Here is a 23,324-nt window from a genome sequence, read left to right as displayed (position 1 = left end):
AGAATAGGAGGAATAACGTTAGTGGACGTAAATTGAAGATTTAAAGGATTCCAGTGGACACTCGTGCTCAGAAAAATGAAGACAATTGTGGTTTTGCCTTCAGGCCAAGCTCCGCCCAACAAAACACGTCACAATGTTTACAAACAATCAAAGGAAACCAAGTACTGATCTAACACAGCTGTGGTCTGGAGTAAACACCCATTCTAAATGTGCAAAGACATTATTCTGAACCAACAGGCCCAGGGTCGGCCGCTCCAGCCCAGAATGTACTTTTTCTCATTATTTTATCCAGTCATTGTTATCTAGTGTCTCTCATGGTTTCAACCATGTGTCTTTTTATTTTTAATGTAGGCCATGGGGGGTGTTTGGTGCAGAATGGTCCCAGTATTAGCGTTGGCCACCCAGTCCTTCACCTGCTGGAATTCCACCATTAGCAGCGTGTGACGTGTAATGAGGCCTGACAAGGATTAGCTATCAAACCACAGCTTGTCCTCAGGAGATTAACCCACATCCTTTTCCACTTGTCCCAGCATGCACAGTGTCAGAGTCAGAGTGAGTGCACGTATATCTGCAGCACCCCCCCCCAGTGATGAAAGCCTGTCTGTCGTCTGACTCCATCAGAGATGTTTGTGTGAGGAGCTTCTATCGTCGGCCGAGGGTCGGCAGAGGTTGGAGGTACCCCTCCAGGCTCAGGTTCACACAAAGAAGTCCTGTTCACCTGCCTGAGCTTGTCCTCCAGGTCTGACTAATGCACAGGCAGGTGTTTGCATGTTTGCATGGGGGAGATCCACAATGGGGGGGGGCGGGGTTGGACTGATTCAACATGTCTCTGTGATGCCTCTGTTATGGGGCGCCATTTGTAAAGTTGCTTGTGCTAAAATAAACAGCAACTTTTGGCAGCATTAAGCAACAAACCACATTTAAAAAAGTTTTGTGAAATTTCATGTTACATTTGACCAGATTTACAGCAATATTTGTGAAATGTGTGATATTTACTTTTCTCATAGCAATATAATGTCAATGTTAAATCTAAATGTCTAAATGTGAAAGCTAAATCTAAATGTTAATTCTAAATATCACGGGTGAAACTTAATATTTAGTTGATATGTAAATTCACCGAAAGTACCAAAATTAAAGCTAAAAAAAGAAGTAAATATTAAAAATTCCACAAATATTGCTGTAAATCTGGTCAAAAGTAACATAAAAGAAATTCATACATTTTTAAAAATTGGTTTGTTGCTAAATGTTGCAAGAAGTTGCTGTTTATTTTAACATGTGCACCTTTACAATCGGCGTCCCATCCTCTGTGCCTTTGGGCAAACCACTGAAGAAGAAGGAAGGATTAGTGACTGGCATGGCAACTTTATTGCCCTGTGCATGCGTGTGCGTGCGTGCGTGCGTGAGAATGAGAAGCATCATCGTCGTTATCGTGCCTGCCGTGATTTAATCAACCACTGGGTGGCAGCATAGCTACGGATAGAACTGAGAACAGTGGGAGATTCAGAACATCTGTTCGCTCATGATCGTGTGCGTGTTAGTGCGTGCGCGTGTCTCTTAATAGTAGTGTTGTGTTGTTTGAAGTCATTGAGCTGCTGTTTTCAACCCTTGAAGTCAGAGCTTCTCAAACTCAGACACAATGAGTTTGGAAAATGTAAAGGAGAAAGTTCATTTTATTTTGGATATTCCTTTTTTTGATCATTAAATTCAAAATGTGTTTTGTTTTTATTATGGAGCAGCTTAAATGGACTGAAAAGACATTTATCAGCCCACAAATTTGAACTTTTTTTCTCATCACTTTTTTTTGCTCCTTTTGATGCATTTTTGCTACATTACTTTCATTTCTGCCACTTCTCCTTCAAATTCCATTGCCTTTTCTGCACATTTTTTATTTCATTTTTTCCCAATTTCAAGACATTTTCGGCACTTATAAACCCTTTCCACCACTTTTCCCACATAAAGTCATTTATGTTGACCCATATTGTCATTTTAACCTCTTTTCACCATATTCCATACTTATTATTTTTTTTAACCAATTTAACCACATTCACTATTTTTCTTGCCCATTATTTGCCAGTTTAAACTAACTTTTGCATCTTGAAAGTGGTAAAAAAAAAAAATGTGCATAAAAGGCGTTGAAATTTGATGGAGAAGTGGCAAAAATGAGATTAATGTAGCAAAAATGCGTTAAAAGGTGGATATATATGGCAAGAAAAAGTGATGGAAATAGGTTGAAATATGGCATATATTGTTGCTCATGTCTGTGTAAAGGATCAGGCAATCACTTAACTGGCTCCGCCTTTTGTGCTTTGATTGACAGACCAAGTTATTCTGCTGAAAAACGACATTATGACATAAAAAGGCCATTGTGGAAAAAAACATTATGAAATAAAAATTGACTTTGTGAAAAACGTTTATTTTACAAAATCTTGGAAAATAAATAATGAGTGATTATTTTTAAAAAGTATGACATTGTTAAAATAATCATTATGAAATATTTAATTATAATAAAATAATAATAATTAGATGTTAAAGAATAATAAAACACAGTTAATAATAATATAACCTTATCTTACAATTTAATGGCCATATTATATATTTGTCTGTTATTTATCAAAATGGTATTTATTTCAAAACGTGTGTGTGGAGCGAATATCTCCCCGACGCGGTGAGTTTGACCTGAAACTTAGTCAACGGGTTCCAAATACCCCAAGTGTGTGTATCTGTTATTGTGGAGTAATTTGGTGAAGCAAAACGGTCAAAACATTAATTTTATAATTACGGCTCCCTCGGTAAGAGGTTCCGGGTTCATGACATCACTGTGTCGCAGTTTGTTTGGGTTTAAAAAAAAAAAAGGTAAATATTAAAAACGTTTTTGTACCACTAAAAGTCATTTAAGTTAATATTTCATGGTTATTTAAAATTATTCCCGTGATTCCAAACTTCCTTTGAACCTCCGGTCACGGACTTCACTTCCTCCTTCGTCTCATGACTGTGGGCGGTGGCTGTGCTGACGGTTATTAGTCGACCTTATCACAAACTATCTGGTTATTCAGACAGAGGAATGTAACATTTTTGTGAGCGGATGGGTGGATTATTGTTTGCTCTGCGCAAGGGTAAGGTGTTACAAAACGTTTATTTTTTGTGGTACTTCCGTGTCTCTCTTAGCAAAATGCGCGCGTGTGTGAAGATAACGCATGGAGGAGATGGATGTAGACACACACACACACACACACACACACACAGTATTTATAATAAAATATACTACATGAGTAAAATAAAACAAAAAACTAAACAATATTTATACAAAAAGTACACAAAATTACAACAGAAATGCATTAAAATATACAAAAATGCTCCAAAAAGCATACATTAGAGAAAAATACACCAAACAACAACAAACATATGAAAATGACTCAAAATACACAAAACTAAATATTTATACAAAAATACACAACATGACAATAGAAATGCACAAAACCACACAAAAAAAGATACAAAAATACAGAAAATGATTCCAGAGTCACACTACAATGGCACCAAAAAACAATAATTATACACAAAATGTACAAAAAGACAACAGAAAGATACAAAAATACTCCAAAAAATGAATAAAAATGAGTATAAAAAAAAACCCAACAAAAACATTTATCATGCACATGTCCCATGAAATTTAACCAGGGAAATCGCACATGCTATTTTACTTTGCACTCGCAAATAAACCCCTTTATAACAGAGTGCAGAGTATGTACACCTCTTTGTACATCCAACCTTCAAATATATTGTCATTTGGCCATAATTGACAACTGCACTTATGCTCCCACATGAATGCATACTTCCAACGGGCACTGTACGAGATGGATGTAGACCCCCCCCCCCACACACACACACACACAGTATTTATAATACAAATATACTAAATGAGTAAAATAAAACAAAAAACTAAACAATATTTATACACAAAATGAATAACACTACAATGGCAACAAAAAACAATAATTATACAAAAAGACAACTGAAAGATAAAAAATACACATAATGATGACTTCAAAAACATACATTACAGAAAAATCCAACAAAAATATGAAAATGGCTCAAAATACACAAAACTAAATATTTATACAAAAAATACACAAAACTAAATATTTACACAAAAAAATACACAAAATGACTCCTGAATCACACTACAATGGCAACAAAAACAATTATGCAAAAATGCACAAAAACACAACAGAAAGATACAAAAATACACATGACTCCAAAAAACATACTGTACATTACAGAAAAATACACCAAACAAAAAAATATAAAAGTGAGTAAAAAAACAAACAACAAACACATTTAAACCAGGAAAATTGCACCCACATTTTGCACCCGCAATTATACCCCTTATGGTCCCACATGAATGCATACTTCCGACGGGCACTGTACTAGTTTTATTTAATTATGACTCTTTTGGGCTTCCATAATTTGCAGATGTATGTTGAACTGCAGAGATGAGTGACGCTATCTTTGTCCTGGATGCAGTAAAACTGTATTGAGAAGAGTTTTCAGATATAAAAATGCATGAGTATCCAACTCATTGAAAACATTTCTCAGTCAAAGGTAAAAATTATATTTAGTCAATACTAATTATTATTGTATTTTCTAATCTGAGCTCATGACTTCATTATATTCCGCAGGGAAATACCGTTTTTGTGTTGTTACGACATGGCGGTTTACAACAACATGTGACCCTCTCTTAAGTTTACCTGTAAGAATGTCATACCTTACTGGCTTCAAAGTAAATCATGTACTTGATAATATGAAACACTTTTCACTTTGTGTGTTTAAAAAAAAAAGTATGATGTGTTGGTTATTTTCTTGTCTTCAGACACAAAAAAGTGTTTTGATGTTTGTGATCTTTTGTTACCACGTACTCGACTTTAACAGGAATAAATCTCCAGCAGAACCAGGTTCAGAGATGGCAGCCATCTGCTTCAACTGGTTGGGGTTTGTGGACAGAAGGACCAACAGAACAGGATAAAGAGATAAAACATCAGTGTCCCAGACTAGTTGAGCTGTGAACCACAGATCAGGAACTGCCATCATCAGCTTCACGACTCCTTTGTGGTTTCTACCTGTGAAAAACATTCTATAAATAAAGATTACTTACTTACTATTCTGTTGTTTATAGTATGACCCCTCCTATGATTTCACCATAGTTAGTTCACCTGCTTATTCACAGAAATACAGTAAATTGTTATCGTATGAATGAAAGTGAGGGGTTGTCTGTCTGTGTTGCCCTGCGATGGACTGGCACCCTGTCCAGGATGTACCCCTGCCCAGCGCCCAATGAGAGCCAGAGATTGGCACTGGCAGACCACCGCGACCCTGTCAAACAGGAATAAGTGGGTCTGAAAATGAATGGATGGATGTTATTGTATGATCCTTTATGAAATCCATTTGTCTATTTGTTTTGTAGACTGACCTGAAAACAATGTGAACATGGTGGTGTGTCATGCTCATTGAACATTTTAATCTTGGAAGGTAGGATTATATAATTTGATTGACTTTTAGATGTTGACAAGCCACTTTTTCTGTACATGTAGTTAGGGTCTAGGAAGCATCAGCCAGGACTTTTATTTATTTATTTATTTTTACAATTTATTATAGCTATGGAAAAGTCTTTGCTCACTGGACCAAAGAGTCAAAAGCCCTTTTGGCAGGTTACGTACCACCAGTTTTTACTGGAGAAAAGAAAGTCTGAATACATGACCGAGGTCAGTTAGCAGCCATTTATTTTCTCAATCTTTATTAGTCGTTTTCAGTAAATACTATACCAATTTAATTCGCAGTTCCCCCTCCCAGGACATAGTTTGAGAATTTGACTTTGTGACCTGGCTTGTATTTAATTCAAAATACAATGTGTTTAGGAAACTCAAGACAAGTAGTGCAAACAGCAGAAAACTGCTTTTTAAGTTGTGCTGGAGGCATGAGTAACTGAAGAAGAGGTAGGCATGATCTCCAGTTCCATGTTCTCACATTTTTGTGAGAATAAATTTCATGTTCTTCAGAACTTCTTTTATTTATTTATTTATTTTCTTTAGACCTCAGCAGTGAGCTGAGACATTGAGGACTCCAAAAGAGCAGCAGAATGGCTGATGGAAAATCATAACAATGCAACGTGGTGGAAAAAAAATAAAGTCACTGTTGAAAGTTTTTGTTCTTTTTTCTTGTAACAGAGGTTATTGGCTATCTGGTAACTAGGTACTCAGTAATCTGAGGCAAATACAGGTGGTCTGCTAACAAAAGGTATGAAATTAGTACAAGCAATATTAAGCAATTAATAAATAGAATTATGACAAGGTTTAAGTAAAACAATTGAAAACACACAAGGTATGCCTACATAAAAGTCAATCATTATGTAAATTAAACCAATAATATGTGAAAAACAATGACCAGAGACAATTTCTATCATTTGTACACAGAGTCGGTGCCAGGCAGTATTATATCGGAGCATTAGGAAATTATTATTTAATTGTTTATTATTTTAGCTATGCAATAATTCAGATTCAGAAAACTTTATTGATCCCATAAGGCAATTAATTTGTAGCAATTCTCATAGCAGCAGAATAGTCACATACATACAACACACACAGTGGTCAATACATTACATTCACAGTCTATGGAGCAGCATCAGGATACCATATACAATAAAATAAAAAATAAAAAACATCAGAATACAATATTACTTCAAACTACACCCTTTGAATTTAACAATTTATCCGTGGAGGGCACAAAATAATTATAAAACTTAGTTTTCCGTGCCGAGGCGTTAAAACGGTGCCCTGAAGGCAACAAGAGGGCTGACCCAGGATGCATTTGGCTTTTTTCAGCACCTCCCACTAAGAATGGAGGTCCCTCATTCTAACCCCAGTGTTTTTGGAGCATATTTTAACAATGCTCTAAAGCTTATTTTGGCCTTTCACTGACAAGCCTTGGAACCAACAAATGAAAGAAAAAGTGAGGAGGCTTTCAATAAAAGAACAATTAAAGTTATTAAGAATTATTTTGTTTACATTGAAAGAGTTCAATTTCCTTTTTGTTTTTATGCAAATTGCAATGGATCCAGTTTTCCTTCAGTTAAAAACAGAAGGTGGGTCTTTAAAATCAGTTCAAAACATTTCACAACAAGCAAGGTTAAAGCCACTGGTCTGAAGTCGCTCAGTTCCTTTGAGCTTTTTGTTTTGGGAAGAGGTATAACTGTAGAAGTCTTCCACAGGGTCGGAATCTGACAGAGATCAACACAATTTTGAAACAATGTACAAGCGCTGAGCTGGGTGACACAGTGCGACCCACAAATGGTATCCGGGCCCTAGGCTTTCCCCACCCTTATTTTCTTAAATAAAGCCTCGACCTGGTTTTGTGAAATCACAATTTCCTTTGAGGTGTTAAGTGAATTCCTGCAGTCGGACACATTTTCTAAAACATCAGTCCTTTCAAAACGAAAGAAAAAGGCATTAAAAGCATTTGGCAAGTCAACATCAGGCACCTCTTTTACATCAACCACAGGTTTCCTGTCCTCCTTCTGGTGACTGGCAGAGGCCATGTTCTTAATGCCCCGCCAGGCTGCTCTAATGTCACCACTACTGTACTGGGCTTTAACCTTGTGTTTATATTTTAATCTGGCCTTCCTTATGTCACTTTTTACCACTTTTTCTACTTTATTTTTTTATTTATAGTTGATTTAAGCTCTTTGTTTACCCAAGGTTTATCATTTGGATAAATAATCACCTTTTTTGACAGGACAATGTAATCTACGCAGAAAGTTACATATGATTCAAATGAGGCTTGAAGAGTAGAAATGCTGTCCTCTGACCAGCACTTCACAGTTTTTTCCTCACGCGGCAGACGCCTGAAAACAGGAATGTACTGCGGCATCTGGTACACGCAATACGAAGATCCCAGAGGAGGAAGAGGCATTGACTTGTACTCCCTACTCACAGTACCATAGCACAAGTGTAGGGTCGCATTCCTCTGGGTTGTGCTGCATGAAACATACTGTTCTTATGTTTTAAGAGAGTCACCCAGGCGACAGTGATTAAAGTCCCCTAAAATAAACTTTGGGGCATCAGGACAAATTGTGTCAAGCCTATACGTGATGTCATCAATCAGCTGCACAGCAGCAGCAGTGCCTGCGTGGGGATGAACATATACAATCGTAAAAAAACAGCTGTTGGAACTTGCGGGGCAAGTATACAGTAAGTAAGTCAATTGTACTTATGTAGCGCTTTTCACAGATTAAATTACAAAGTGCTGTACAAACAAAGGTGAAACTAAAACAACAACAGCAACATCCCAAAAGAATAATAAAACACAGGAGAATTAAAAACAACAAGAGGAACATCATAAAAAAGATAATAAAAGTTAAAAACAATTTAACCAAAAGCCTTTCGGTCTTCAGATAATATTAAGAGTCCACACAGTCAAGCTCATGGAGGGACTGGTTTAGGCTATTTCAGAGTCTTGGTGCTATCGCCAACACGTCAGGTCACCCCGAGTTTTAAAATGAGTTTATGGGATCATAAGGAGACCCTTGCCTGACGACCAAAGGGTGCACCCTGAAGTGTAGGGGCACAACAAGTTAGTGATGTATTGAGGGGCCTGACCATGCAGCACACGGAAAGTCAGGACTAAAATTTTGAACTCAATACGAAAATTGACTGGAAGCCAATGAAGACCAGAAAGAATGGGGGTAATGTGGGCTGTTCTGGGTGCACCAGTCAAAAGTCTGGCAGCAGCATTCTGAACAGTCTGAAGTCTCTTTAGAGTCGACTTGATAAATCAGGTGAAAACTGAATTACAGTAGTCAATGCGTGACGAGATGAACGCGTGGATGATAATTTTCATATCTGATTTGGACAACAAATTCCTCACTTTGGAGATATTTCTCAGATGATAAAAACAGTTTTTGATCAATTGACAACAGTGATCCTCCAAAGACATTGACTTCAAAAACAACCCCAAGGTTTCTGGGGCTGGTTTTAACAGATGCACCCAGAGCACCAAGGAAGTTCTTAATCTGAGTGAACGTTTTATCAGGAACAATGATCAGGTTTTCCGTTTTTCCAGAATTTATCTGCAGATCATTTGACGTCAACCAGTGTTTGATAGCAGATACACATTCCAGAAATTCAGATAAGAAGTGAAAAGGTCGAAGAGACAATAGTTCCACATCAGGAGTACAGATTTTCTCATGCACCACAACGGTATTACAGTACCTTTCATTCACATAGCAACACACTCCTCCTCCACAGGACTTCCCAGTTCTTTCCTTCTTACGATCCAGTCTGAACGGAGCCCCAAAGCCCGTCAGCGATAAATCCTCATCTCTATCTGAGTCCTTTCAATAAATAAATAAATACAGACACTGTATATGACATAATACATGAATACATTTAAAAAATAATTACCCAATACCTAAATAAATGCCTTAAATGGTATGTATTTGTTTATTTTCATTGTTATTTATTTATGTATTTATATTTTTTAAATTTTTATGTATTGTTTTTTTGTTTATTTATTTGTATATTCTTTTATTTATGTGAAATAAATAATTGAAGTAAATGAAGGACTAAATAAAAATGCAATAAATAAATAGCATTTATTTTTTATTTACGGCATATATCTGTAAGTATGTATTTAATCTATTAAACAAATAAATAAATAAATAAATAAATAAATAAATAAATAAATAAATAAATAAATAAATAAATAAATAAATAAAAGGAGAGCAGAACTCAGAATTGATTGATAAGTGAAACAGAGAAATACAGATGCGTGTGAATCTGTGTATAATGTAAACATTTGTAAACATGCATTAAATGAACACACACACACACACAGATGAACTCCTCTCCACTCCAGCTTCCAGACCAGGTTTTATCTGAGTTCCATAGCAGGGGGGGTGAGGGGGTCTCAGTAAAGTAAAGTTGGGTGGAGAGAGTTTGTTTCTGAACTGAAACGCGGAGCAGAGTCGGTGACGCGCACTTTACGCGCACGTCTCCAGTTTCTCTCTCTCCTTCTCCACTCAGACTCTGGACTGTCACAGATCTTTGTATCCGTTGCACTGGAGACTCCGTGCACGGACCCAGAGGGGGATGTAAGTGCGTGTGCGTGTGGCTGCAGCAGAGACGCCCCGCCAGCATCCAGATGTTTCACGTTTTTCCCTAAGCGCGCACGGACAGAATCTGTTCACACACAAGGAGAAACATGCTTTTCGTGTGAAGTGTTTGTGAAGCGTTTCCCGAGGAATGGAGAGCTGCTGTGGACTGAGACTCACTGTCTCTCTGCTTTGTGTCTGTGCGCTTTTTACGCACGGAGAGGCTGTGGTACACGAGCGCGGTGAGACACAACATCTGCATGTCTTATGTGTTCTGCAGTATTCCTTATTTAGATTAGTCTGGATGAACTGTCAGTGTGGACTCAGCTGTTGGAGAAGTTTTCTCTTCTTTTTGTTCATGTATTCACTCAAAACAAGTAAAAACATTGGAAATCTTTATTTTAAAGAAATACATTTTTTTACACTTAAGCAGAACATGCAGTTGCATATCATGTAAAATGAATAAATAAATGACGATCAATGATAGTGGTTTCACGCAATAGCGATTTAATACAAAACAAATTTAGAAAAAAAAATACATTACATGAAAAAGCCAGTTGGAAAAATAATCATGTTTTTATTTGACTTTAACTCTGGACATACGTACATATTTACTTTCGGTATGACCTTTTCAACTCAATAGGAATATTAAAAAATGATAAAATGTGATTTTGTGAAAATATTTTAATCTGGCTCCTCCCCCTCTTGCGATAACACTCGTATGATACATTTATGTGACGTTCTAATATTGCAATATATCGTCTCACCTTTAAGAATTAACTCTGTCTTTGACAAATGACTTCAATGGGATCAGTGAAGTCTACCATATCAGATGTGATATCAGACTGTAGTTACAGTATCTCTCTACATGAACACCTTCATAATTGTTGGTGCAGACGTTTTGGGCCTGTACTACGAAACTGGATTCCTTCTTATCGCGCTAACTTCCAGTATTTAATCAATGTGTGCTGTACTATGACGCTGGCTAACTTCTTACTAGGCTAAATTGCCATGGTAACTTAGGCTGAACACCTAACCTGGTCGGCACCAGGTTATGAAGTGGATAAGATCTGAGCAAGTACTAAAGTCTCTTCTCCTGACCAATCAATTCTCTTGTAAAATGACCTGCCCATTGTTAGAACATCCTGGTTGGTGTGATCTGACAGCTGTGTTTAGGAAAGAAATATAAAAAATATAGATTTATATCTGATGGACTGATCTACAGTCAGCTGATGTCAGACACTCTTCATATGAATGGACGGATCATCTCATTCATTAATACATATGCTGTAATGACGCTATCAGCATCAGCAGGAACATACTACAGTGAAACAATGTGCTCTCATCCCAGTGTGTGTGATAAATTGAGGTCTACTTGAATAGAAACAAGTCTGTGATATAATAAAGTGAAACTGATCAAAGCGCTGTCCGTTTATCATCCCATGGATTAATATTGGATAATCACACGCTTTTACGCTTTAACAGTGTCAGCAACTTCCTGCCTGTGTTCTTTTCTTCCCGCAACAGTGTTGTTTTTGGTCTGAATTATGGATTTTAATTCTTCATATTTTTAAAGTAGTATTCCTCAATTGTGTCGTAAGTTGCTCCACAGTTTCTCTGTGATTGTGATTGGTCTGACGCTGCAATCTCCAAATGTCACAAGAGAGCGCACAATTCTGACTGAAATCACCTGTCCTAAGTGAACGTGTTGATATCCTGCTTCGTAGTACAGCTGCTCTCTGACAGAGAATGTTAGATTAGGTGAAGCTTACAGAGAGATATCAGAATATCCTTATCTAGTTCATAGTACAGGCCCATTATTTTAGCACTCATTGATGGAAATAATACTATTTTGTTGTTTGAGCTCATTTATTGTTTTCAATGATTCAGTCACATACCAAAACCAATTTAAATTAGAAAAACGTTACTTCTCGTATCAAATATTATTAGGCCATTGATTTAGATTAGATTACCATCATTACAATCCACGTGTAATATGTATATTTGTATTTGCATGTGTATATGGGTGTATGTATATACGTATGTTTATGTACAGTATATCTGTTTTAATTATGTATTTCTTTTTTGATTTTCAATTCATATTTTGTTCAATATTTTCATTGTCTTTTATTATTGCTTTTTGTCTACTTTGTTTATATATTATTTTCCCTCATTTATCAAAATTTAATTGTGTATTTTGTCTCCTAATTTTCTACGTGTTATTATTTTGGGTCCCCCTCAAAAATGAGATGTAGCATCTCAAGGTGCTATCCACGAATACATTTCAAATTTAAACTTTTACATTAAATTGTTTGTGTTTATTGAAAGGGTTGGAACTCCTATACAAGCTCTTTGGGCTTTGTTTTCTCCTTGCAGCTTTAATGTGTGCTGAATACAAAATAAAAATAAAATAAATTATTTTTTATTATTATTGTTATCTCTAATCAATTAGATATAGTTTTTAATCTAGTCCCACTACTAAAATTAATGTTTGATAATAAGTCATTATATTAAATTGATCTTTTTTGCATTAAAGGCAGTCTTATTGGTCTTAAAGTTTTGGCTGATCACTGTCGGTGTTATTATGTTCGTTTTCATTGTTTTGGTCTTTTCTGAGCAATGCAGACTTACTTTATAACAGTGTTTGTATATTGTTTGTATTTTGTGGGAGCTCACTTTGTAAGAGAGAATCTTCATTTTCTGTGTTGGATGTCCCTGCAGTGATTGATCTCCTGGCTGCTCTGAACATCACTCATCCAACACCTGGCATATCCAGAGTGCAGACCTCCAGCACCGTGGTCTACAAAATACGTCCACGGGCGCCTTACATGACCCTGCCTCAGAAATATTCCCACGTTCTCACCTCCGACCCTCAGGCTGGTTTCTGTGTGCGTGTGGAAGCTCAGCAGACGTCAGGAACCAATGGAAGTTTGTTCTCTATCTCCTCTGCATCAACTCCTTTTCTCCAAGTGATCTCCTCCACTGTCAATAACACTCTGCGTTTGGACTACCTGGCTGGAGATAAAGGCCTTCAGGGCTCCGTCAGCTCTTATTTCCCAAAGAGGAACCCCTTCTCTGAGGGGGGGTGGGTGAGGCTGGCAGTGTGCCTGCAACGTGAACATGTGACACTTTACGTAGAATGTGAAGATCCTGCAGTTTTAGCAACAAAAAGCAACAACAAGACCAACTTGTTTCTGCCTCGGGATGTTAGCATCACGTTAGCAAGCACTCCAGGAAGGAAGGACAGCAAGTTCAATGTGAGTTCATCATGTGATCATTTTCATCTGTGTGTTGCTTTGATGCTTTAAGGAGTTTTTTCACTTTTGTTCACTTAGAAGTGAATTTATCTTCATGAATGAAGAAAATGCTGTAAATATTCACAATAAGAATTTAAGTTAATTGTTTGTAATTCACTCACCACAAAGTCACACGTCAGCAACTGACAGCCCGGGGGCCAAATGGAGCCCTCTGCCCTATTTTGAGCAGCCTCTAAAGGAAATGTACAAAGTGACACCAGAAACACACAAAAGTCCCACACTGTACTCAAGAGACACACAAAACATCTACCAAAATACACAAAATGATTCCAAAAATACAAAAGATGAACAAAAACACATAACAAACATGTGACAACAAATGAATAAAATGAGAAAAACACATCCAAAATTAAAAAAAAAAAAAAAAAAATACAGAAAATGAAACCAAAACACAAAATAAATCAGAAAATGTTCAAAATAAGACAAAAATATACAAATTGATGAAGAAAAATACAAAAGGTGAACAAAAATAAACAAAATGACTTGTGTGTTTAATGCTAATGGTTGTGTGTTAGAGTTTGTTCATTGTTGTTACCACAATCAATGTCAATGTCAGCTTTATTTATATAGCACATAAAAACAGCCAGCAGCATACCAAGTGCTTTACAGTGAAGAGAATACATATATAACACCATAAAACAAAAGACATTAAACCACAATAAGACATCACTAGTAAAACACTTAGGGCTCTATTCTCCCATGTGCGTAAGTCCAAAAAGCTGCGCTGTTTTTGGCTGAGTGCTATTCTTCCCCTGTACTTAAGTCAGTCACTGCATGCCTCCATCCCAGTTACGTACTGTAACTGTAAAATGACATCACCTTTCCTTCAGCCCGCCTTTATTCACACGTACACATTTTTGGCTTCTTACGCGCGGTGGGCGTGTCAGGAGCCTGGACCGGAGAATACGCGTAGGAAAGAAGCGCGTAACTGCAGGCGTGCAAAAAAGTGCGTAAGTCTAGACGGGAGAAAAGACCCCTAAAAGATAAAAAACAATAAAATAAATAATTAAAAAAAAATGATAATAATAATAATGAAAACTCTTAGCTCTGCCGGGGACATGAGGAACGTCTACAGTGATATGTTTGGATTTTTTTTTTTTGCTAATCCTGCTATTCGTATAAATGACAACACATCCTTTTATTGATAGCAATAGCATTGTGAACAATAACTAAACATTGTGAATGTCCAAAATACTAAAATGAATGAATATGTGTCTTTTTTTTTATTACACAGGGTTATTTGAAGCAGGCAGAAATTTCACTGAAAATTTACCAACAGCGCCCGTGGACATGCAGCAATATGCAAGGTAAACTTTTATTTGGTTTACTTAAAAACATGAGTCGGAAAATGTAACAAAAACTGTGTGGAAATGAAGAAGACATTTTCCCATTGATGTTATGTATTTTCCTTTTCTTTTGTGTTTATATACAAGAAAAAAAAAACATTAGTTGATGATGTGAGATCTGCGTATAAATAAAAATAAAAGAAAGAAAATGAGAGCTGCAGCTAATTCAAAGAGTTGGTTATTGGTTCATTACATTTCATTTCAACACTTCAGTCTCCAAAAATTCTGAAATTTTTACCAAATTGCTCTGTGAATATTCAATTGGTACGCTGTAAATGTTTAATTTGAATGATGAATACTTTTTGAGATATGGACATTATTTTGGACCCCAACTTTGGGTTATTTCACCACTTGCAGATATTGAAAAGCTTTTACATGAGGCCATTGCAGGTTGGCTTTGTGTCTTATAATAATTTATTATTTATTAGATTTCACTAATAACATAAAAAATATAAAAACGTGTGCCATTTGTTGAAATTACATGGAATGACCCTATCTTCCTTTTTTATTTTTTTTATTTATTCATTCATTTAACCAAAAACAGGAGATGTGTCAGTGAGATATTATTTATGTCTAGCAATTAAACTGTGAATGTAGTTCAAAAGATGGAGAAACAAAAGGACAAAGGGATTGCAACACATGTGCAGACGAGTGCAGGCATAGAAACTTTAGATTGGTTTCATAAGAAAAAGTTAGACTTTAATCAATCAATCAATCAATCAACATTTATTTATAGAGAACTTTTCATATATACAATGTAATTCAAAGACTTGAAAAACATTTATCTGTGCTATATGAAGGCTTTTCCTGACTCATGGTACTTACTTTGATGACCCTGATACTGCCTTACGTTTCATATAGTTTTACAGTCAAACAGTACGAGGAGCTGATGTTGAGCAAAAATTTATAAAATGTATAAAATAACCAAACACATCCAAAATGACTCAAAAAAATAAATAAATACAACAAAAACACACAAATAACTTGGGAAATATACAAAATAAGAGAAAAATAAACAAAATAAGACACAGATATATACAAAATGACTCCAAAATAGACAGAAGCCAAACAAAAATACACAAAATAACTGATAAAAATAAGACAAAAAATGCTCGAAATGAAATATTATTTATGTCTATCAATCAAACTGTAAATGTAGTTCAAAGATAAATAAACTAAAAAACAAAGGGATTGCAACACATGTGCAGACGAGTGCAGACATCTAGAGAAACTTCAGATTGGTTTCCTAAGGAAAAGTTAGATAACATTGACTTCTTTGTGCTATATGAAAGCATGTCCTGACTCGTGGTAAGACTTGCATTATTTATCTTATCTTACTTTGATGGCCCTGATACTGCATTACATTCCATATGTAGTTTTACAGTCAAACATTAAGAGGAGCTGATGTTAAGTCGCTAAGGGAGACTGAGTGTGCGTCTCCAATTCTTTAGGATGTTTGTTTAGACTCCAAACTTTCGTCTTTTCTTCATTGGGATTCTTATCTTAGAAATCTCTGGCTGCCATCTCCTCCCCCTGCCTGTTTCCTCTGTTTCCAGATACTGGATCTCAGCCTCAGCACTCACAGGCACGCAGCCATGATTCCCAGACTGATAACAGTAGGGAGACTTCATCGAGTGGACTTCAAACAAACCTCAGACTGCACGAGCAAAACCGCCAGCAGGCCCTGGGCATCCAGAGCGATCAGCAGCACAGGGGTTGGGCTTTTGGGTCCTCAGGTTCTCCTCAGGGGGAGAAACCTGCTGCTCAGGCCCTGAGGGAAGATCAGCTGAGGATGCTGGAACAGAAGCTGGAGGAGTTGGTTCGTATGATGGATGTAGTCAAAGCTCAGGTAAGGAACGAACAGCAGAATCTGTTTTTAAAATCACAAAAATGTTGAAAAAGGCCCTTTGTGCTTTGAAATGACAGAATACAGAACTCGAATCACGTCTGAAGTACCTGGAGGGATGTGAGTGTGTGAGGAGGGGATGTGTGACGGAGGGACGTGAAGTTCCTGAAGGTCATCGCTGGCAGACTGACATTGACACCGTGTGTTCCTGCACTTCTGGAGAAGTCGTCTGTCAGCGCATCACCCAAACATCAAGTGAGTCGTCTTTGTCATACTCTACATTGATAAACAGCGCGGTACCTTTGGTATACCCATAATACTGATACACAGGCAAAAGAAAAAATGGAATTAAATATATCGACTGTCTCGAGATTCACGCCAACCACAATATATACAATAATGCAAAAATGATTAGTAACATAATTGAGCATGTTGACGACAAAAAATTATGTTGACGCGTTGTAACGTCCACCGTCGCGAATAGAAATGGATAATCTCACTCATTCACGCCATTAAGGGATTAATTGCTTCTCTAATACAGCAGCATATCAATAGTCTTACATATCATTTGAAATCTTAAAATCTTCCATTTTTAACCATATAAACCATTTTAAGACACAACCCTCACAGCAGAGACAATTAACTATTTTGTCAAATGGAAAAAAAATGGCAACATAAACAAGCCATCACTCCTCACTTTTAAAGCGATGCCATGTCTTGCTGAATCCATATATTTCATCAAAAGTAGTCTCAAAATATTCCTATGACATTCAAAAATCCAATGAATCTCAGTATTTAGTCCAAAATGCACAATGTAAAGTCCTATTTACAAGAAGAAAGCAGCCCTGCCCTGACTTCTTACTTTTTTTAGCTCTGTGAAGGCAACCATGTCAAGAAGAACCAAGTCACATGACTTGAGTGCCAAAAAATAACTTGTATTTTTAAAATAACAACAAATGAATTCGTATATATATTGTAGTCACTGTTTTATGGTACTTGAAATATTTGTACATTATGTACATTATGTTAAAGCTATCCGGAGTTTCTGAGAAATCTATGGTATTGTATGATTTTACTGCTGGTGGTCATTCATATACATTAATGTATATAAGTCCGTCCTTCGTCCTACAGACCCCTATACAAATGAAAACGATCACCGACTGCCCCCAGCCAATAGGCTTCAACTTCCTGTTTTTGAGACTGTCAATCAAAGTGAGTGCAAAACAAGGCTCCGCGTCACAACAGCAAACAGGTAAATATGATTTTGTCTTTAACCTGACTAGGGATGTAACGATTCACTTAACTCCCGATACGATTTGATTCACGATACTGGGTTCACGATACGATTCTCTCACGATTTATTTTACAAAATGTGACTGTAGACAAATGATGACTGAAAAATATTCCTTTATTTTTTTTGGGAAAAAAAATAGAAAATACTGTATTATTTTCCTTTTATTTTTTTTATTGTCAAAAGAATTCCTTGATAAACTATTCAAAACAATGCAATTTAACTAAAAATAAATCTTGAATGAAATAAATAAAGGAATAATACAAATTAAGAAGCCTATTAATTTAAATTCTGGTTCTATAATAAACAATGCAAAACTGCATAATAGTTCTTTTTCTTTTTAAAAGTGCAACTGAAAATGTATTTTGTGCCTTAACAATTGGACTTAAAAAAAAAAAAACCATGATTGCACTGATTTACGTCATATTTGTTTGGACCAGCAGAGGGCGCTGGTAACACAGTGGTCGGTTGGCATGCAGATATTCTAGCAGTGAAGAAGAGAAGCTATGCTAGCAGACAGAGCTAATAGAAAAACGTGACTTTTACAGATATTCAAGTAATATTACAGATATTCTTTCGGTGCTAAAGGGGTAATGAATCAGTGGCGGCTGCTGGTCTTTCATGCAGGGGAAGCTCATTTTCTGCCTACTTCAGAAAATGTATCTGTTTATTTAAATGTGAATTCTAGTAGAATTCACATTTTGTTGTCAACAACTATTTGTAGATTATCACACACACGCGCGCGCACACGCACGCACGCGCGCAGCTGCTGCGCGCTGGAGTGTGAGTGTTTGGTCAAAAGTCTCACAACACAAGCAGTAACAGTCTCCACAAACACCAAAAACAGACACTAGGTTTGTCAGAAGTTAATTCGCTATGAGAGGATCAGCAAAGTCTCCGTGTCAACACAGAGCAACGGACTGAAATATTTGAAAAACCCGCCTGTGTGCTTACAACGTCATACTCTTTGATTGGCTCATTTCGCTGTCAATCAAATCCAATCATCATCCATTATTCCAGCGTCCGGAACAGACAGATCCAGCCCACTGCTCCATAGACCTCCTGTGAATCCCGGCGTCCGATGGGCGGTACTAAGTGCGTCATAACCGAGCATTTATCCAATGAGCGTCTAGTTTGACTGCAGTGGATCAACCACTAAATCCTCTCCCATTGAAGTCAATTGAAGCTGAACTTCACCACTGTTTATTAACACTGTGACGCTGCGGTAATGAATGAAGAACGTCACGCTGTCACTGTCAGTTTCCTGTTATAAGAAGCTGATTCTGAACTAAACATACATGTGTTCTGTCATATATTTAGTCAATGAAATGTACACACAACACTACATATTTGACCACTGATTTTAGGGGATGCTGAGGTTCCCTTGTAGTCTTAAAGCATCCGCCACTGCAATGAATCATTTATTAACATATTTAAGAGTAGAAAGCGGCCAGAAAGAAAGTAGGCGGCAGCAGAATCCGCCCGCCGCCTACACTTGTGGATAGCGCCCTCTGCTGGTTAAAAAAAGTACTGCAATTAAATTTTCAGAAAATCGATATCAACCGTGATACCTATGAATCGATTTTTAACTGCCTTACGATTAATCGTTACATTCCTAAACCTGACCCATAGACCTATATCAATGCGACCCAATGGGACCTTGTTATGATCCGCGATGCACGTGCAGAAAAGTAGAGGCGTGGCATCTGGTAGATTGGGAGAGGCAGTGAGAGGAAGTGGAGCTGTTTAGGATGGGACATCGAGACGTTTCTCAGAAACTTTGGATAGCAGCTTTAAGAATTTTATTTTTTCAAATGAATTTGGGAAAACTGTAATTCAAACTTTTGACCACTAGGGGGGCAATGCTCCCTCCCAAACTCTGCGTTTGGCGAAAGAGTTTGTTGATCAGCAGAGCATCCTCAATGCTAAACATGTAGCAGTTAGTACATCACTGCTAAATATGTAGCAGCTAGCACCTCAATGCTAAACATGTAGTAGCTAGCACCTCACTGTTAAACATGTAGCAGCTAGCACCTCATTGCTAAACACGCAGCAGCTAGTACCTCAATGCTAAACATGTAGCAGCTGGCACCTCAATGCTAAACATGTAGCAGCTAGCACCTCAGTGATAAACATGTAGCAGCTAGCACCTCACTGCTAAACATGTAGCAGCTAACACCTCATTGCTAAACATGTAGCAGCTAGTACCTCAATGGTAAACATGTAGCAGCTAGCACCTCAATGCTAAACATGTAACAGCTAGTACCTCAATGCTAAACATATAGCAGCTAGCACCTCACTGCTAAACATGTAGCAGCTTGCACCTCATTGCTAAACATGTAGCAGCTAGTACCTCAATGCTAAACATGTATCAGCTAGCACCTCAAAGCTAAACATGTAGCAGCTAGCACCTCAATGCTAAACACGTAGCAGCTAGCACCTCAAAGCTAAACATGGAGCAGCTAGCACCTCAATGCTAAACATGTAGCAGCTAGCACCTCAATGTTAAACATGTAGCAGCTAGTACCTCAATGCTAAACATGTAGCAGCTAGCACCTCAATGCTAAACATGTAGCAGCTAGCATCGCAATGCTAAACATGTAGCAGCTAATACCTCAATGCTAAACATGTAGCAGCTAGCACCTCAATGCTAAACATGTAGCAGTTAACATCTCAATGCTAAACATGTAGCAGCTAGCACCTCAATGCTAAACATGTAGCAGCTAACACCTCAATGCTAAATATGTAGCAGCTAGTACCTCAATGCTAAACATGTAGCAGCTAGTACCTCAATGCTAAACATGTAGCAGCTAGCATCGCAATGCTAAACATGTAGCAGCTAATACCTCAATGCTAAACATGTAGCAGCTAGCACCTCAATGCTAAACATGTAGCAGCTAACATCTCAATGCTAAACATGTAGCAGCTAGCACCTCAATGCTAAACATGTAGCAGCTAGCACCTCAATGCTAAACATGTAGCAGCTAACACCTCAATGCTAAACATGTAGCAGCTAGCACCTCAATGCTAAACATGTAGCAGCTAGCACCTCGAAGCTCTGAACAGACCAATCGTCACTGGACACTCAGACAGGGTTCAGACCCAAAATGAATAAATCCATGAGTGACAAATAAACAAAGTCAGTGGATAAATGATTGTAGTGGACAGTCAACCACTCTCGGTGGTAGAGATTTGTGGGCGGGGATAGAAGCGCTGCTACAGATAGCATCGTCCGACCCAACTCTGAGCATTAACACAGGAAAGAACAAAGGCTTTTGGGGTTTTTGTTGTTGCTTTGTTGAGTTATTTTTTTGCATTTGTATTGTGGTTTTATTTACTTTTGTTGTTCTTTTTTTCTTTTGTGTGTTTTTGAAGTTATTTTTTGTATTTATGTTCTAATTGTGTGTATTTTGTCGTGGTTTTATACATGTTTCTAATGTTTTTGTTGTTGTTTTGTGTATATTTATTTTACTTTTTTCTTTGAGTCATTTTTTTGTTTAGAATTGGGGCAGCACTAAATTAGATAGATGGCCGTATGGGCCCTGGACCACTTGTTGGCCATGTCTGGAGTTGACCTTTGACCTCATTTGATTTATATCGATTACATTTTAATTGTTAGCAGGATCCGTCCTTTTTTTAAATTTTTTTTTTTCTAAAGACGAATATTTAGACAAAACTTTAAGCCAACACAATTACGTATGAAAATAAACTTAAATTTAAATTAATTATTTATTCATTCATTATTTATTTATTGGAAAAACTGTAAATCTGTGTGATTTTTGGTTTGGTTAGAATAGAACAGTGGTTCTATTTTTGAACCCAAGTACCCCTTTGTCCGACTATAACATCTTTCTTAGAAAATTATTTAAAAACAATTATAGAACATAATGATGGAATGAACGAGTGATTACACACATTTGAACAAATCAGTAGAAAGAAACAGTATTTAAAGCAGTGGTTCCCAACATTTTTTGGATCGTGACCTCATTTTGATTTCAAGAATTTCTGGCGACATTTTTTTTTGTTTTTTTCAAATTAGTTTTTGATCAGGTTTGAGCTCAGAGGTTTATTTTTACTGCAATTTAGTTGAACTACATTCACAAACTGAAAGATTGTGTGTTGTTTTAATTTAAAAAAGAATAATAATTTAATAATTTAAAAAATGTATTTTTATTTTTTGGAAACGTCCACTGACCCCATTTAAACTCCAGGTGACCCCACATGGAGTCACGACCCCAAAGTTGAAAAACACTTATTTAGTGGCTCCGGAATACATTTATTTCTATAGTTTTTTATCATTTCCGGTCCAAGATTGAATGTTCCTCTCTTTCTCTCTCAAGTACCCCCTGTAGTGCCATCTCGTACCCCTAGATTACACATACCCCCATTTGAGAAACACTGGAATAGAACATACAGTAGTAAGGCTTTATCTCTGGACCTCAAGACAAAAAAATAAAATAGTTTATAGCAAATTGGCAAGTTTGGGTTCTAGATAAAGTTCTGCCTTAATTTCAGTTCATTATAAATACTTGTTTTTACTGTGAGCTATGCAGTTTATTAGAAGCCCAAAACCAACCAATTTCATGAAGTTCTGTGTCAGTTCTAGTCTGCAGTATTTCTTGTCCTCCCCCTCCTCCTCACATACAGTTTAGGCCTGTGGGCGACTGGAACAACAGTTAAAATAATGAGATCACGTCACCACTACAGAGCCTTTAATCATTCTCTCTGTCCACTGGGACCACTTCCTCTTCTGAACAGACAACAGCTGTAAACACGTTCTCTCTTTAATGCTTCCAGGAACATTCAAAGATTTTAGCATAAAAACAACAACTAATTGATACATTTAGATCAATATAATATCACCACATTCCCAGATTTCCAAGCTAATGATGGGAACACAAAGTTTTTCAATGTTCCTCATAATTATGTAGATTTAATTAATGTTTTCATTTATAATGTGTATTATGTTGTGCTCTTTATTAGGAGTAAAAAATACAAGTGATGTTTTTATTCTGAAAACATTTGCTTATGTTGACTTTATTATTATCAATTAGATTTGATCCGAACCAACAAGTTTGCATATGTTTTTGTGGTAAATGTTCATTCCATGTCATTCCAACACATTTTCAGGACATCCCACGCATTTTGGTCTCAAAAAAATATAACATTTTTAACAATTGTTGTTGTGATTATTACTGTACATTTTTAGTTTGATTTGCAGTTATGGGCCAATAAAAATAGTAAACATTTTCAAGAAACTGTCACCCAAGAACCAGCACATATGTATGACTAATCATTAGTGATGTGAACAGTCTATGTACATAGCTCAAATCTGATTAAATCACAGGGAGCTGATGCATATGCTAAGTTATTTACTGAAGGA

General features: G+C 36.8%; 1 protein-coding gene across 4 annotated transcripts in view; it reads left to right on the top strand.

Moving 5' to 3' along the window:
* The first annotated feature begins 10,014 nt into the window (after positions 1–10,014).
* Positions 10,015–23,324, top strand: part of kcp (kielin cysteine rich BMP regulator) — a 54,697-nt gene continuing 41,387 nt past the window's right edge. For 3 of the 4 annotated variants that reach the window (XM_028449355.1, XM_028449354.1, XM_028449353.1), the window contains exons 1-5: positions 10,015–10,383; positions 12,863–13,398; positions 14,693–14,765; positions 16,361–16,653; positions 16,731–16,905. In XM_028449355.1, the coding sequence (XP_028305156.1) occupies positions 10,293–10,383; positions 12,863–13,398; positions 14,693–14,765; positions 16,361–16,653; positions 16,731–16,905 (1,168 nt within the window). In that variant the 5' untranslated portion in view covers positions 10,015–10,292. Of the gene's footprint in view, positions 10,384–12,862; positions 13,399–14,692; positions 14,766–16,360; positions 16,654–16,730; positions 16,906–23,324 lie in introns of those variants that run through there. The other variant, XM_028449356.1, reaches the window with a different exon arrangement.

This window comes from Gouania willdenowi, chromosome 6 (assembly GCF_900634775.1).
Source record: "Gouania willdenowi chromosome 6, fGouWil2.1, whole genome shotgun sequence".
Lineage (NCBI taxonomy): Eukaryota > Metazoa > Chordata > Actinopteri > Blenniiformes > Gobiesocidae > Gouania > Gouania willdenowi.
Note: the sequence above shows the minus strand (reverse complement) of the source record. Positions and strands in the feature narration are given on the sequence as shown.